This window comes from Balaenoptera ricei, chromosome 5 (assembly GCF_028023285.1).
Source record: "Balaenoptera ricei isolate mBalRic1 chromosome 5, mBalRic1.hap2, whole genome shotgun sequence".
Classification (NCBI taxonomy): domain Eukaryota; kingdom Metazoa; phylum Chordata; class Mammalia; order Artiodactyla; family Balaenopteridae; genus Balaenoptera; species Balaenoptera ricei.
Genome location: NC_082643.1, coordinates 106,612,755 through 106,630,663, shown reverse-complemented (window position 1 = coordinate 106,630,663; position 17,909 = coordinate 106,612,755). Strand labels below are relative to the sequence as shown.

The following is a 17,909-nucleotide window of genomic DNA, read 5'->3' as shown; positions in this document are numbered from 1 at the left end:
AGAATGCACACCCACAACAAGGTACCCAACTTCCTATCTCAGCCCCAACTTAGAACTTTATGACTTAGGGCCAGTCGCCACTCCGTGCCTCAGTTTCCCCATCTATAAAGTGGACATAATGATGGCACCCACCTCGCCGGGTTGTGTGAGCTTTAAAATAACCACCTGTGTAACACCCCCAGCACCTAGTACATAGTAAGCACTCATAAATCTTATGATCACTATTATCATTCCTCTAAAAATCCTGTTCTCTTTGGTCTCCATCAGGAGGTGTGCGCAGAGAGTAGGTACCCAGCTTTCTGCTTTTAACCCCAATGGCGATGGGTAAAGTAAATCCTCCTCCCCATCTGCAGGCACGAATTGCTTTTCCATTTTGTGGTCGGACGCCTAACCCTGCTCTGCCTTCCCCTTGTGGCGGCTCCGCTGTCACCGACACCCGTTTCCCAAGGGTCTCCGGGACTCCATGCACACGCAGAGCCTGTCTCCTGAGTCCTGAGTGCTCTACCTACCATGTGCTTCTCCTGCCTCAGTGCCGTGTCCAGATGCAGCAGGTCTTTTAAGTGAAGGTTGTAGATACACAAGTCAAGGTCCACGCTGAAAAGTCCAAAGAGAAACAGAAGAGACTTTCAGAGTATTTGAAGTGGGGAGTAAGGTTACCGAGTTATCAGTACATCCCTGCAGGATAAGCCACGGTGCATCCTGACTCCAGATTTTAAATTCTGCGGCATGCAGAGATTGCTCACAGCCACCCCAGGTGCATAAGAGCAATCGAAGAGGCCATCTGAAACCCACTTGTGACCAGAAGGAAGCAGCTGCCCGAGACATCAAAGACAGAACACAGGAAGAGATGGAAGGTGAGAGAAATGAAAAAGAGCACTCCCCTCCCAGGCCCCCCCGGCATTTTCATGTCTAGTGTCACGTGTCATCATTCCTTTCTGCCATCATGTACACATTCTCACAGCCATTTACAGATGAGCAAACTGACTCAGGAAATCAAGTAGCGGTCACGTGGTCACAGGAGCAGATAGTTGACAGTGTGAAGATAAAGGCCTTTGACCTTTTCTCCGACATAGGCAAATGCATTTTAAATGACTACAGTCCACCTGAACTGTTCAAGTCCTCTTCGTCCGAATAGGAAGAAACACCCCTTCCCAGCCAGGCAGGGGAGCCAAGAAAGTTCCAATTCAACAAAGTCCCTCCTTCCTGGGGCCACCTTCAGGGTCAACACCAAGCTCAGGGTTCTGAGCCCACTCTTTCCACAGCCCTGAGCCAGGCCACGCCTGGTTCAGATCACCCAGGGCTCCTTGGACTCACGGAAATTCAGATCTGAGAGAGGCCTGAGGACTGACGTGCAAACCTGCTGACTAGCTTTTTGAGCACCTACTGGGTGCTGAGCCTTACTCTGGGCTGGACAGTTTGGCGATTTAGAGCATGGGCTGCAAGATAAGGTGGTGGGGTCACACCAGGCTCCAACACTTACCTACTGCGTGACCTTGGGCAAGTCACTCTGCCTCTCTGTGTCTCATTTTATTCTTTGAAAATGAGGGCAATATTAGCATCTACTACACAACCTTAACAACATCGGGCTGTTAAGAGGAATTAATTCATTGACTGATTAATACTTGTTCATCACTTGCCTGTCCCAGGCTCCCACCGGGTGGTAGTGCACAGCTGTGAATAAGACAGACCTGCTCCTCGTGCTCAAGAGAGAATTAATCCCTGCAAAGTGCTTAATATTTTGTACACAGAAGACACTTAGCCAGTGCTAGCTGCTGCTATGCAGTGCACGGGGCAAGTCAGTGATTAAAGGAGGTCCCCTCTGTCTCTCCCCAGGGCTCAGGCCTGGCTCCCTGACCCCCATGCTGGCCAACACCACACATTCAGCTCCAGCTCTGACACTGGGTCGCTGTGTGTCCATGGCTGAGTCCTTAACCTCTCTGGGCCTCCATTTCCTCCACTGAGCATAATACAGCCTATCAGTCTGCATCCTCCATCCCACCCCCTCCTCACCTCTCGCAGGTCAGTGCCTCGGGGAAGCTGCTCGCCCCCAGGAAGGTGCGGCCGAGGAACCTGTTGTCGCTGGCGGCCGAGTGGACGCTGGACGAGGAGCTGCAGTCGTCCTTCTCAGCCTGGCTCAGGCTCCCCAGGCTGCTGGAAGGCGATGCCTCCATGGGTTGGTTCGGCAAGACTGGCTGCTTTAAGGTTTCGTGCAGAGATGGGTTGGAGGAACCGTCGGCCAGAGGCTGGGGGGCAGGAGAGAAAGTGTACTCTCAGTCCACGTGACCCATCGTGAGTGTTCCCGTAATTCCGCCGGTGACACACGCGGTGGCTCCCAGGACGGCCGAGCCGGGGCAGGCAGGGAGGGTGTGAGTGGACACCGCGGAGCTTCTGCCCTAGGGGCACGGCCACGGCCCTAGGGGCCTTCGTCACAGCTCTTGTCACATCACTTGTCCCCAAAGGCCAGCCCCTCTGCACCAGGCTCCTCCCCTCCAGCTATCAGCCTGGGTCTGTTCCCCGATGGCCCACCTGTACCCACCCTCGGCTGCCGGCTCTGACCTCCCCAGCAGCCCGCCTGCCCTGCCCCACCTCTCTGGCTGCTGTCCCACACCCCAGGCCCGCTCTGTCCACTGACCTGCCCTTGGATAGACTCAAAGCCCCTTAACAAGGAACTCAAGCCCCTTGCACTGCCATGACCACATGAGGTCATAGCCTAGTGCCTGGCACAGCCAGAGAGCTCAGCAGATGCCAGCCATCCCTACGTCCAGCTCCGTCTCCTGCTGCTCCCAGAGGTGCACGCCCAGGGAGCACCGAGCTGGTGGCCAGCGCCAAACCCTCACTATCATTTCGTGCTTCTGAGCCTTTCCAGACTCTTGTCCCCCTGCCTGAAACACCCCTAAAACTCATTGTCTGCTGGGCTGAAGCATCCCTCCCTCCAGACACAGACCGCTGAATCTTCCTACCCTGATCCCCGGGCCTAGCCCACACGGGGTTCCACAGGACCCCAGTCATTTCTGTCCTGCCTGCTCTCACACGCCATCCTGCAATACCCGCCAGGCTGGGAGGGCCTCCAGGGTGAGGACAGTGCTCTCCTGACCACTGGATAATCACCAGGGCCCACCACAGAGCCTGCCTAGCACGGGATCTGATGGCGAATGAACGCCCCAGGTCTGGGGGTTTTGCACCTTCACCCACCCACCAGATAGTGAAGGAAGTGGTTCCCAATGTGTGTTCCGGGGAGCAGTCTCACGAACTATACAGTTACTGCTCACTGTGAGGGTTCCACAGAAAAATTAGTTTGGGAAAGTCTGCGTGAACAAGGTAGAATCACTTCTTTGGTACAGGAATTCTCAGCGCTTTCGATAGGCTCTGGCTGTCCTCAAAAGCAGATAATAATTTAAAAAACTGAACATGTACTGAGTGCGCAGACATCACACACTGCTCTAAGCCCTACGCCTAATTCCCTATCTCACCCTCAAGACAACTGGGTGAGGCAGGAGGGCCCTTTACCCCCATTTTATGGATGAAGAAGCTGAGGTCCTGAGAAGTCAGGAAATGGCCAAGAGTAAACGGCTGAGATAGGAGCTGGGTTTGAGCCTGTCCTCTTTATCTCCAGGAGAGCAGGCAGCACTTTCCTCAACTTACTTGACCAGGAAACTATTTTTTTCGTGGAGCATCACATAGGCCGAGGGCTCCTTGAAACATCAAGGAATATGCTGCTCTCTGCAAAACTCCCAGCCACAGGTGTGAACTCCTGGCTCCAGGTGTAAGACCTGAGGGTACGACTCTTGCCCTGCCACTTCCTGCAGTATGACCTTGAGCAGATCATTAACCTCTCCCGGCCTCAGTTTCCTTATGCATAAAGTGGAGAGAACAATATTATTTACCTTATAGGAATGTTGCAAGGAATACCGAAATGTGTAATGTATGACAAATGATTAGCACTGTGCCAGCCCCACAGTAAATGTTCAGCGTCAGCTGCTGGCATTAGTCCCAGGGTCTGTAAGGATCAATGTTAGTAACTTGTTAGTATTTGTACTAGTGTTAAAAGGTCAGGGCAGATGCTGCCCTACTGTGCTGTCACCTGGTGTCCCTGTGGATACCTTGCTGTATATACCATGGGCATGCCCTGTCCCTGACAACACTGTCATAAAATGGATTAACCCTAAAGTCATGCTCCATTACAAAGCCACAAAATTATCTCTATTAAAATGACTTGCCATAAAATCCTCAAATAGGACCCCAAATTGCACATTTAATCCCCCTTCTCCTACCCCAATCTCTAGCACATTACTGGTTAATTGTATTTCTAAGACGGAGCTCAGGACTCTCACCCGGAACTTCTGATTGATGGGATAGACGACTTTTGCCTTCAGTGCAAACGCTGTGATACTGCTATTGAAAGATGGCTCACATTCCTAGGAAGGAAAAAAAAAAAACAAATGGCATGGGGGCTTTCGGTAAAATGAAGGACAAACCACCAAGAGTTTCCAAAATGCCACATCCCATTTGTAACAGTGGCCTTGGGAAGGGACCTTAATAAGCACATTTATACCCAAGTAGTGCTCACTTGCTAGAAGGATGGATGGATGGATGGAAGGATGGATGGATGGATGGATGAATGGATGGATAGATGGACATACGAATGGATGGACAGATGAATGGGCAGGTGAATGGATGGATAGATGGGTGTAGGGATGGGTGTGGGAGGGATAGATGTGCAGATGGGTGGGTGGGCGAACGGACCGATGTTAAATAGCACATTCTTCATTTAATTCCAAGCCTTCAGCCCTGGAAGAAGTAAGGATTTAAATAACTTGACAGCACCAAAAGTTTTCCTAAAAATTGTGAACCACTTTTTGGTGGAATAAGGAACCAAATGCTTTTAGCACTGCCAGGTGTAGAAGCGCTTACGTGTGGCAATATTCATGCAAGGCTTTTAATTAGACCCTTAAATGAAAAGTAGTGGTTGGACAGGTCTTTTCACTTTTCTGAGCCTCAGTCTTCGCAGACAGTAAGCAGATAGCGCATCTGCCCCCAAGGACGGTGCGGACAAAGCTCCCAGCAGAGCTGCTGGAACGGAGCAGAAGCAAGGCGATGGACAGCTATACGTCACGGCAGTAAAGAGACACCAGCAAACACTGCTCAGGAACCAGCTCCCCAACCGCAGCTCGATGGACTGATTCGTGCCTGCTCCACACGACACAGAAAGGCCCCACATCCTTCCCATATCGCTCTCCTGTCAGGGTCACCCCTGCACTTTGCACGGTCGGTGCTGAATAAATGCTTGGCCGCAACCAGCGGGTGAATGAAGTTGAGCGGGCAGCAGTTCAGGAGCCCGGCGCTCCAGGCCGGGAGGAATCTCTACTCAGCAATTCTGACCTGGCTGGCAGGTGAAAACTGCATCCACATCGATTCCAACGCTTTGCAACTAAATCTTAAAAAAAGGAACTCCGTAACAAATGACTGATTTCTGATTGCTGAGTTCTCCTTGGAATTACATATCCTATCACGAGGAAAGCGGAAGAATTTATCGCTTCCTCACGTTGTGTGACGTTGAAACAGCACCCGACAGAGCCTGTGACGTGGCCTGTATACATGTCCAGAGAGGGTGTCACCGTGTGCCCTTCAGAGCAGGGCAGAGGGGAAGCTCTGGGGCAAGGGCCCCAGTTCTTGTCATGTCTATCTCTGTCTTCGGACTCGCAAAAACAGACTTAGATGACAAGAATGGGGAAAGACCACCAACATGTGGTCCTTAAACTTAAGGACCATTCATACGTCCACCTATCCATCCTTAAACTTCCAAGGACCCTGCCATTTCCCAGGTGGGGAAGATGACACAGAGAGGTTGAGCTGTGCGCCCAAGGTAACACAGCTATTAAATGTCAGAATCAGGATTTGAATCAAATTCCCTGGCTCCAGAGTCCCTCCTCTTCAGCTGACACCATCCATCTCCTTCGACATGACACAAATGAGAACAAGAGGAAGAGCCATGCTTCGCCACGCCCCAGGGACACAAGTTGGATCCTGAGATACTTGTCGCTCCCATATCTGCCACATCCAATCGACCACAAATCCCACCAACTTAACCTCCTAAACATCTCTCAAATCCACAGCCCTGGCCCAAGCCACCATTATATTTACCCCAAGGGGCAGCAATAGCCTCTTACCTGGCTCCCCATCCACGTACTGAGGGCCTACTATGTGCTGGCACGTGATGCGTGTTTGCTCATATCCTTATCACACAACAGTCAGCTTGGGGAGGCTGGTGCTATCACGATCAGGCCCATTTTACAGAAAGGCAAAGGAAGGCTCAGAGGTGGACACTTTCCAATCCATTCTCCCCCCGTGGCCATCAAAAACCATACAATTCCCATCACTTCCTGGCTTTCCTTGGATCCGAGGGAGCAGAGCAAGGCCTGTCCCCGGCTCCCAGCAGCCAGTCCCACTCTCTTAGCTGGGGGACTGGTACAACAGCAAAGCGTGGCCGTAAGACTAAAAAGGCTGACTTCAGAACGGGTGACATAATCTGTGCGGCCCCGTGCAAAATGAAAACAGCGGCGGGGCGGGTGGGTCTTACTCAAAATGATTAAGAATTTCAAGACAGCAGAGTCCAGAAACTGGCGGGGGGGCGGGGGGAGAAAGGGGCGTGGTGACTGGACACGGGGTCTGTGTGACCATAGGGCACGTCCACCTATGAAGCCGGCCCTGGCTGATGGTCCAGTGGAAACACGTTTTCAAGGAACGATGCAAAAGCAGAAAGAGCACTGTGCATTTTTACACTTCTTCCAAACAGAGGTGAGAAGAAAGGACGGAATGAAAGGGGTAGAAAATGAGAGGAAGGCTTGGTCTCTGCCTTTCAGGAGTGCATCTTCTAAAGAGGAGACACCAAACAAACATTGCACTTCAGGGGAAAAACATAATATAGGAAGCAAAGAATATAGACGCAGGGGTCCACCTGAGATAGACAGAAGCAGAACCTGGGAACCGGGAGCCTGGGCTGTTTTTAGTTTTTCACAGCTCTTCTTCTTATTAAGTCCTCCAAAGTCCAATCATCTCCCCAACCATAGCAACACAATTATTCAGAAAATTGGCTGTAGTGCAAATTTACAATGTAAAACTTCTTCAGCTGAAGCAGTGCGATTATTCAGAAAATTAGCTAAAACATAATTGTAGGAAAAGAAAAGCCATTTCACTCTCTGAGAAAAGGTGCTCTTTTCGGCAAATGCACAATTACCTCCAGAGGGCAGGTATGCACCCTCCCTCCGCCAAAGCCAAAGGACAGGAGGAGGCTGGGGAGTAGCATGCCTCAGAGCCTTCTGGAATTTTGTTTGTTTGTGGCTAACATGAGCTATTTATCAAAACAGAGTTCATGCAAGGAGTGGCGTGGACCCCAAATGCCTTGGTTTTCTGGGCATTGGAGGATGTCAGGGTTACAGCTCAACTTGCCCTATCAAAATCAGCCCTGCCCTCATTCCTTGACAAGCTCAGCCTGCAGAAGGCAGGGGCATTTTGGCAAGCCAGTCACCGGAACGGGCAGATCTTTAACTTAACTCTTGGCAATTATTAGCTTGATAATGGGCATCGGCGAGGCACAGCTAATGGTTAACAGGTAAAACATTACTAGGTGGAAGAAATGGGTTAGACTTCTGGGGAGGTGGAGATCTGGGTCCCCGGCAAAGATTGACTCATTCTGTGGTAGGAGGGTTCACAGAGTTGATTCATGGGTGACCCTGTGGGGCCGCCACCACTACTGTCAACGCAAAGCTAAGAACCCTGAGGCTCAGAGAGGTTATGTCTCTTGCCCAACATCACACAGCACACAGGTGGCAGAGCTGGGCCTGGGTTCCAGGATTCTGGATCCCAAAGCCAACGTTGTTTGTATCATATCTGAGGCTGCCCTCTGTGTGAGAAGGGTTTTTTTTTTCAAATATGTTTATTGAGATATAATTCATGCAACTGAACCATGTAAATTGAATACGTTTCGGTATATTCACAGATATGTGCAACCATTACCACAGTCAGTTTTAGAACATCTTTATCATCTCAGTAGGAAACCTGTACCCTTTAGCTATTACCCCTACCCCTCCCATTCCCCACGCCCACCCTAAGCGACCACCAATCTACTTTTGGCCTCTGTAAGTTTACCTGTTCTGGACATTTCAGATGAATGGAATCCTATAACATGTGGTCTTTTGTGACTGGTTTCTTTCAGTTAGCATACTATTTTCAAGTTTCACTCATGTTGTTTTTACAGCTGAACAGTATTCCATTGTATGGAAGCACCACATTCTGTTCATTCATTCGTCAGCTGATGGACATTTGGGTTTCCACGTTCTGGCTATTGTGATTAGGGCTGTCAGGAACATTTGTGCACATGTTTTTGCATGGACATATGTTTTCATTGCTGTGAGCAGGGTTTTAATCCTATGGGGTGAGGGGAACAGAGGCATAGAGATAGATGAGGGAGAGAGAGAAACTAAGACAGGGAGACATCACAAAGCCACACTGTCACACTCTCACACACAGGCCCACAGAGATGCACATGGAGAGAGACACACAAAAACAGACATGGACACGCAGCGAGATGCACTGATACACACATAGACAGACACACATGGAAAGACAAGCACCTGGAAACAGAGAGGCTGGGAGTGTGAGCTCGAGACACACAGCACAGACGAGGAAGGGTGGACTCATCTCCGGGAACAGCCAGGCGCTCTCTCTTCCTCTCCAGCTCCCCATGTCTCAGCCCTGGGAGGGCAGCTGATCGCTCCACGGGGTCTGGCCCAGCGTGGGGAAGGGAAGCCCTGTCTCCAGAACCCTTGGGAAGTACAGACACGGGGGTGACTCGAACACTGAATTTTCAGCTTAACTAGAAGCTTTTCCTATTCATTTCCAACTTTTTGGTGAAATTTGTTTTAGAATACCCAACGCACTTTCCTTGCTTGGTAAGCAGAAGCTGCAGAACATGACTGAGTGTCAGAGGCTGCGGGGAAGCAGCCCTCCCAGGCAGGAGCTGAACACCCCCAGGCCCAAATCTCAGCTACGTGACTGAGGACAGTGACCTGGCTCCACGAGCCTCAGTTTCCCCATCTGGAAAATGGGCAAATAAACAAGGTCTACATCATGGGGTGCTGAGAGGATTGCATGAGAGAATTCACACGAGTGTTTACATCACTCAAAAGTGACACGTGAAAATGCCTGGAACTCAGTAGATGCTAAATAAGAAACTTGGTTCCAATCTTTCCCCTTTTCCCAGCACCTCTCTCTCTCTCTCACTCTCTCTCTCTCTCCCTACCTACCTACCTACTTACCTACCTATGTAGATGTCTATATTCACCTTTGGGCAATTGAGGCTGGAGTCAATTGGGCAAATGACTGGAGTCTGGTCCCTTCTAGGGACCAGGAAGTGACTAGAAAGAACACATCTTTGGAAGAAACGCCCTCTCCGTCCACGGAGCTTATGCAGGAAGCGATGCCCTATGGGCCGATTCAGGCTGGATGGAGTGGGGAGGGGAGCAGCAAGGAAGGTACAGGGAGTATCCATCTTTTAACATCTCCATCAGAGGCCCAGAACTCCCACTCCTAGATATTTACTTCAAAGAAATAAAACAAAATGAAAACAAACAAACTTACACACCAACATTCACAGAAGCCTTGTTCAGAATAACCAAGCACTGGAAACAACCCCCACTGTGACACATCCCCACAGCGGGCTGAGCAATTAAAAGGGACAAATGACAAGTGCAACGACGACCTGGATCAACAGGCACAGAAAAGCACGTGATTGCATTCATGTAAAATTCTAGAACAGCAAAACCAGTCATGGTGATGGAAATCACAGCAGTGGCTGCCTATGAAAGGGGCACTAGAGAACTTTCCGGAGTAAACGAACGTTCCCGATTGGGGTCTTGGTTACAGGGGTGTATACACTTGTCACTCATTAAACTGTAAGCTTAAAATCTGTGCATTTTTTCTATGTAAATTATACCTCAAAAAGAAGCCTATTGGGACATGAGATCTGCTGGGGCTCCTCTGGATGAAATCCAGGTAGGGCACGGGACACCCAGCGTGAGTCTCTTCCAATGCACCCCAAACACCCAGCTTACGTTCAGAGCCTCCTCATCCTTTGAAGTCGGTGCTTCTCTCTTCCTCCTCCTGGATGGGGAGCCGGTTTCCGACGGGGTCTGAACGTTAGACTCCAAATTCTTGAGCAGACTCTGAGCGTCATCTTTCTAAAATCCAAAGGTGGGGTGGGAGGAACACATTGAAATTGGTCAGCCTAGTGCCCCTGTGACATTAGCCATCAACTCCCCACCCCCAGCCATCACGGCTGCTCATCTCTGCTCCGGGCCTGGCCCTCTGTGTGCAGTGCTTCCCTCCACCTGGAGTCAGGTCCACATCCTTCAAGACTATCCAGGTGTCACCCTCCTGACAAGCCCCCAAAGTCCCATCTCAGCGTGTTCTCAGGACCTGGAGGCAATACTTGGATCAAAGCTCATTCCAGGGCTTCCTTGGTGGTGCAGTGGTTAAGAATCCGCCTGCCAATGCAGGGGACATGGGTTCGAGCCCTGGGCCAGGAAGATCCCACATGCCGCAGAGCAACTAAGCCCGTGCACCACAACCACTATAGCCTGCACTCAAGAGCCCGCGAGCCACAACTACTGAGCCCGCGAGCCACAACTACTGAGCCCACATGCCACAACTACTGAAGCCTGTGCACTGCAACGAAGAGTAGTCCCTGCTCGCTGCAACTAGAGAAAGCCCGTGTGCAGCAACGAAGACCCAAGGCAGCCAAAAATAAATCAGTTAATTAATTAATTAATTAATTTTGAAAAAGCTCATTCCATTGTTTTTCTGAGTTGGTCCCCACTTCCCCAGCTCCTGTAGCCTGTGAGCTCCTTGGGGTGGGGTAACAGCTTAACATGGAGAATGACACATAAATATTAAAATTCCTGTTACTTCCTATAATGTGATTGGATAATTTTTAAGAAAATATCTTAGGTAACCTTAAACTATAGAATGGTTTCTGTTGTGAGCTACAGTTGATGCTCATTATTTGTGGATTCTGTATCTGCAAACTTGCCTACTTGGTAAATTTATTTGTAATCCCCCAAACCGACACTTGGGGTGCTTTTGCGGTCCTTCCTGGACACGAGCAGAAATGTGAAAAATGTGAATTGCCCGATGTGCAGTTTCCAAATGAGATTGAAGAAGGCCACACTCTAATTTCTTGTCTCAGCTCATACTGCAAACAAGTGTCCTTTCCATGTTCTATTTAGTACCATTCTTTTTTAGCACTTTTGTTGGTGATTTTGTTGAAAATGACCCCTAAGTGCTGTCTAGTGTTTCTAAGGACAAGAAGACTGTGATGTGCCTTATGGAGAAAATGTATGTATTAGATAAGCTTTGTTCAGGCATGAGTTATAGTGCTATTGGCTGTGAGTTCAAGGTTAATGAATCAACCATATGTTAAATGAGGCACCTTTAAACAGAAACACACATAAACACATGTATTGATTGGTTAATGAAAATATTATGACCAGGATCTTGTAGAAACAAAACCCTGCATCTCCCCTGGGAGCAATGCTTCAGTATTTGCTAGTCCTGCGTTTGCGCTGATTTTATAGAACATAATTATCTACTGTATTGAAAATCCTATTATGCCAGAGACACTTATCAAGCCCCTCTTTGACCACTGGCTGCTCATGGATATAATCTTGAACTGAGGATATATCACCAGTTTGTCATTGAGTTAGTCACCAGCTATTATAGAGCATCTACTCAGTGTCAAGCCTTAATCTAGTCACTGGGAATAGAGTAATGAACAAAACAAACAAAGCCGCTGCCTTCATGGAGTTTACATTCTAGTGACAGAAGAGAGACATAAGCAAACAAAATAAATACATAGTGTGTCGGAGGTGTAAGTGCTATAGGGAAAATCAATGGAGGATGGGGGAATGGAGAGTGATGGGAGGGGAAGGCCTCTTGGACAAGGTGGCATTTGAAAAGAAACTTGATGGAAGTGAGAGAGCAAGCCATTCAGATATCACAGGGACAAGCATTTCAGGGTGAGGGCACAGCAAGTGCAAAGGCCCTGAGGCACAAGCATGCTCAGCATGTCCAGGGAAGCCCATGTGTCTGGAGCAGTTGGGGGTGGGGTAGGCAAGGTTAGATGAAGCCAGAGATTTGGGGGTTGTTTGTTTAGCAGCCATAGCTGACCAGCACAAGGCTTCTGCAGGGAAGGACCTGGTCCAATCACTGTAAAGACTCCAGGAGAAAAACCTCAGTCACCCAAGGAGGAGTATCAGATTTTTTGCTCCCCAATTAAAAATGGCCAGGAGATCAAGGGTCACCAGCCATTTCAGGACAGATTCTAATATGAAAGACAAACCCCAAAACAAACAAAAGGAAAAAGCAGGCAGGAAATAGACACTGCATGGGGAAAAGAAAACTAAAAACAAACAATTATAATATCCTCAGAGAGATAAGAGAAGATTTTACAGTCACAAAATAAGAACAGGCTAGTAAAAACATAGACTATTCTGAGGACAAAAAGAACTCTTGAAAATTAAGAATATGAAAAACTCAGTACAAGTATAAAGTTGAGAAAAGTCTCCCAAAAAACAGCATAAAAAGACAAAGAGATCGAGAATAGGAGAGAAGGAAGATAATTAGAGGCCCAATTTAACCAAAAACTGATAGGAGTTCCTGAAAGAAGCAACAGAACATAGAGAAAGAAAAGAGTCATTAAAGAAATCAAGAAAATGAATTTCTAGATTGAAAGGGCCTTCTGAATGCACAGCACAATAAGAAGCATTAGATTTCCTCCAAGACCCATCCTGGTGCATTTCACATACTGGGAGTAAAGAAAAGATCCTTTAAGATTCTATTGAGGAACAGAAGAAAAAAAAGAGATACCATGCAAAATATCAAGGATCAGAATACAACCTGATTTCTCAACATCAACAACGGAAATTGAAAGACAAATGGAGAAAATGCCTTCAAAATTCTGGGGGAAAATTATCTCCAACCTGGAATTCTATAACTTAACTACTCTAACCAAATTAAGTATAAAGACAGAAGAAAGATATTTTCAGACATAGAAATTCTCAAAAGAACTTCCACCTATCCTTTTCTCAGAAAGCTACTGGAGGACGTGCTCTACCCAAATGAGGAAATTAGCCAATAAAGACAGTGTAGGAGATCCCGAAAGAGGGTCCAACCCAGGAGAGAGGTGAAGAAGTTCCAGCATGATGGCCCCAAGAGGTCCCAATGGTGACAGCAAAAGCCTACAGCAGCTGTTTCTTGAACTTTAAGAACAGAGAGACCATGAGAGGGCTTGTTAAACACAGCTTGCTGGACCCACCTCCAGAGATTCTCATCGGTGAGTCTGGGGTGGGACCCAAGAACTGGCATTTCTAACAAGCTCCCAGGTGAAGCTGATGAGATTGCTCTGGTTCACTATGAGAATAGCAACGGTCTAGAGGCAACCGGCTCATATTGGAGAGTTCAGAAGCTTTCTGGGAGAGAAGTTTTCCTAGAAGATAAAACAGATCAAATAATGTATTGAATTGCCTCTAATGTATTCAAATGTCTTGAAAGAAAATGTAGACAAATGGGGGAAAGTTTACTGTTAAACAGATGATAAGTGTACAGAATCTAAGCAAATGAAAAAAACGGGTAATTATTAATTTCAGGGAAAACAAAGTATTGTGCAAACAAGGAAAGTAAGCATAAGTACAGCGGATCCTTGGCTGACAGTGAATTATGTTTATGGAATTGTAATAATGAAAACACCAAATACTGATTTCACCAAAATTACCCCATAACCACACAGGGAGGTGGTGATGGTGGATAAGGAGGGTGTAAATATGAAGGAGGGGAGAAAAGAGAGCTAAATCACTCCGCACTTCCGCAGTGGGAAGTCAAGCAGCCATGTCAGCAGGTTATTTAGAAGTAAATGACCAAAATAGCCAGCTGAACAAGAGTCGAACAAGATGGCTTCTGAAAAGTGGGAAATGGTTGCAAATGAACATTTTAAATTATGTGCATGTGTAACTTTGATGCAAAAAAAAAAAGTTTTAATGATGAAAGAAATAAAACTAATAAACAAAAATAAAACAGAAACCACAAAGGGAAAGTGGTGCAAGACAGAATTATGAGCTGGGTGACCTGGACCAGAGGAGGAGAACAGAGTGCCCGGGACCCAAGAGGGAGGAAGTGTCTGATCCAGCCTGAGGTTGGGAACACTTCCCTACATGGTTTTCTTTCTGGGTCCTGAAGGATGGGTGGGACAAGAGGCAAAGAACAGATGTGCAGAAGTGCAGCGACATCTGGGGATCAAGGGGATTCTGGGTGGCTAGAGCATGGGCGCCCATGCCCCAGGGAAGGTCAGTCGCCTTATATACCATGCGAGGAAACTGGACGTGATCTCGTGTAGGCAACCAGGAGCCACTGGAGGTTTTTAACCAGGACAGTCATATTGTTTCTATTTTAGAAATAGAAACTAGAGGCAGGAGACGGAGGAAAGGAGGACACTTAGAAAGGAGTGCTACAAAGGTCACATCCAAACCATCAGAAAACCCAATCAGCCTTATCCTTGAGCCAGAGCCCCCTCCATAGCTACAAACCTGGTCTGAGCCGCCACCACCCTCAACTGGACTAGTGCAGCTGTGACCGACCAGCTGTGCAAACCCGGACAGCTTGGTGAGTCTCTGTCAGCCTCAGCTTACTCAGCTGCAAAATGGGCTGCTCTATCATCTGAATGTTTGTGTCCCTTTCCCTCTCAGTTAATGTGTTGAAATTCTAACCCCCAAGGTGATGGTATTTGGAGGTGGGGCCTTTGGGAGGTGATTAGATCATGAGGGTGGAGCCCCCCATGAATGGGATTAGTGCCCTGATAAAAGAGGCCCCAGCAGCTCCCCTGTCCCTTCTGCCATATAAGGACACAGCAAGAAGTCAGTCATCCGCAACTTGGAAGAGGACCTTAGCCAGAACCCAACCATGCTGGCACCCTGATCTTGGGCTCTTGGCCTCCAGAACTGTGAGAAATAAGTTTGTGTTGTTTATCAGCTACCCAGTTGATGGTATTTTTGTTATAGCAGCCCAGACTAAGACAGATACTAACTACCACCTTACCAGGTAGCGGATGACTAAACACTCTGACTTAGGGGTTCAGACAGACTGCAGTTGAAGTTCAGCCACTGTTCATTCATCATGTGACCCTGGACAGAGAACAACCTTGCAGAGCCTAGATGTCCTCACCTGGAAAGTGAGGCTGACAGTCCCCCCACTCAAAGGCTTGGAGTGAGAATATAGAAACAAATGCCTGCAAACTCCTGGCAAGAGGCCTGACACTCAGGAAAGGCTCTGACGTGTTACTTCCCTCTTCACACAAGGAGCCAGTGTCTCTTAATCACCAGCGGGATGTGACAACCTCAAACTTACCTACAAGCATCTTGCAGTATGTTAATTTCAACTTTTATCACCCCTTTGCAGCACGACACGCCCCTGAATTCACCTGCCATGTGAGATGCTTACATCTGCTGGCTGCATCCCCTTCTCATGTGGGCCAGGAATGGGGGAACAAAACCACACCACCTTATCTCAGATCCCACCAGACTTCATCCCTCAAAGAGGTCAAAGCTGCAGGGACCTAAAACAGTGATCATACCACCACTGATGGAATGCCTGCTGTATGCCCGATACCTCCACACAACATCCGATTCCATAACAACAACTGCCATATGAAGCATCCATTAATCCCTTTCAGGCAGCCACCTGTGACCAATCCCATCCACCTCCTATACAGTGGCTTTGGGGTTAGACACACACGCCTGTCATTTGGCAAGTTATTTTAACCTCTCTGTGCCTCAGTTTCCTCATCTGCAAAATGGGGACATTAATGGAACAAGCTCACAAGCTGTTTTGGAGAGTCAATGAGATCATTTTCAGGTAGAAAGTGTAGCTCAGCACCCAGCATACAGCCAGAATTCAATAAATGCTAGCATTTTCATTTTCCCATCACAGAACTCATGATGGGGCTGTGTTATAATCAAGTGTTTACTTGTAATCTGTCCATCCAGAGGCTGTGAACCTCCAGGGGCAGGAGCAGGGTTTATCCTGTACACTGATGTAGTGTCTAAGCCCCTAGGCCATGCCTGGCAGTAGAAGGTGCTCAGCAAACTTTTGCTGTGTGGTCGAATGTTGAATGCATGCTGATGTAGCAGCTGGGACTCAAGAGGAGCTAACTGGCTAATGCACACAGCAAGGAAGCAGAATGGACATCCAGGGGCGGGGAAATCCCCTGCCCTCCTGTCCACCACGCTGAGCTCCGCCCATAAGTCCAAACGCTTAGTGCTACAGATGAGGAGACTGAGGCCTGGAGGCCTTCATCAGCTAAGGTCACACAGCGTTGTCAGATGGAGCAGACACTTCGGGGCAACTCCAAGCCAGAGCCCTTCTGTCACTTGGCCGGCTCCCTCTGAAATCACTGTCTCCAGCCGCCTCCCGGAGCAGAAGGGGTATCCCCCAGGGCAAGACCATTTGCGAGCGATGCCCAAGATCACGCTCAAATGGACTCGGAGAAGGGGGCTGGAAACCCGGACCACAGGGCCGAGGAAGACCGCGCCCCCGCGCCCCACACCCCGGTTGCCCGCTCGGCCGACCCACCTGGTGCGGCGGACGCGGGCGGGCGGCGCGGCAGCCGAGCCAGAGGCCGAGGCCGAGGCCGAGGCCGAGTGCGGTGCCCAGCAGCACGGCGGGGACCAGCAGCGCGGGCGCCGGCCGCACCGCGTCCCGGCCCAGCTGCAGCCGCGCGTCGCTCCCGCAGGTCGCCGCGCCACGGGCCATCGGGGGTGCTCAGGCGGCCGGCCCGCCGCATCCCACCCGCCGCCGCGCGCTGCCCGCGCCCGCCGCTCGGAGCTCCATCCCCGCCAGGTCCTCAGTGGACCTGGTCCCCGGCGGGCCAGGGGCGCGGCGCGCTCCGCCGACTCCTCCGGCCTGTGCTGCCTCTTTCCTCCAGCTCCCCTCCGGCTTCCCGGTGCTGCCCAGCCGGAGGGAGGAGCCTGGACCCTCCGCCCAAAACTTTGAACCACCCCCGCCTCCAGCCCTGCCTTTGCACTGAGCATGCCCGGCCAGAGGCGTGCTTCTCAGCCGGGAGGACCTTTTGGGAGGAGTCTTGTTTTGCACGGGCCTCTTGACTTCCAGAGGGGGAGGGGACCACAGCCAGGGAGGAGGGTGGTGCTGGGTTGTTTATTGAGTGCTTAGGATTTGTTAAGCATTTAGCCTGATGATCCGAGTAACTTTCTTAACAACCTTCGGAGATGGGCACTATTACGCGCCCTTCCTCCTGATGAGGGTCAGGGTCAGCACTAAGTGATACATTGCAAGTCTGACTCAGCCTTGCTCCTGACCTCTACCAACTGGCCCCCTTTGGACCGCACAGGCCGGCCTTGCCTCTGAACTTGTTTGCCTGCAGACTCCTGTTTTAATGCTATTTTCTTCCAGGATGGTCGATGCTTTCCTCTAAGACTACATGTAGGGAGATTGTTACACTCAGCCCCTGCTAGCCAGGAGGTGCCGCGTGGTCATTCATTCGCTCAGCATTTCCAGAGACCCTGCTGTCTGAACCAGCGCCAGGGCAGCCACCAACCAGACAAGGTCCGCCAGGGAGGATTTCACAGCTGTGTGGGGAGATAGGCAGAAGAATTCAGCAACTGTTCTTTCTTTAAGCAACATTTACTGATGCTAGCTCTCTTTCTGGGTGCTGGGGTACACACACACACACACACACACACACACACACACACGTGCAGGCGCGCACGAATGCACTCACACCCCTAACCTTTGGAGCTTAATTCCCTGTGAGGGCCAGAGCAGGGGTACCATGGGGATCTCTGGGGATC

The 17,909-nt window shown here is 49.5% G+C and overlaps 1 protein-coding gene across 5 annotated transcripts in view; it reads right to left on the bottom strand.

Moving 5' to 3' along the window:
• The window catches only part of EVC (EvC ciliary complex subunit 1), an 82,062-nt gene extending 64,976 nt beyond the window's left edge, over positions 1-17,086 (bottom strand). For 2 of the 5 annotated variants that reach the window (XM_059923352.1, XM_059923353.1), the window contains exons 1-5: positions 16,675-17,086; positions 10,110-10,235; positions 4,332-4,415; positions 2,011-2,243; positions 510-594 (exon numbers count right to left, since the gene is read on the bottom strand). In XM_059923352.1, the coding sequence (XP_059779335.1) occupies positions 510-594; positions 2,011-2,243; positions 4,332-4,415; positions 10,110-10,235; positions 16,675-16,854 (708 nt within the window). In that variant the 5' untranslated portion in view covers positions 16,855-17,086. The remainder of the gene's footprint in view (positions 1-509; positions 595-2,010; positions 2,244-4,331; positions 4,416-10,109; positions 10,236-16,674) is intronic. The other 3 variants (XM_059923349.1, XM_059923350.1, XM_059923351.1) reach the window with 2 other exon arrangements.
• Between the last annotated feature and the right edge of the window lie 823 nt (positions 17,087-17,909).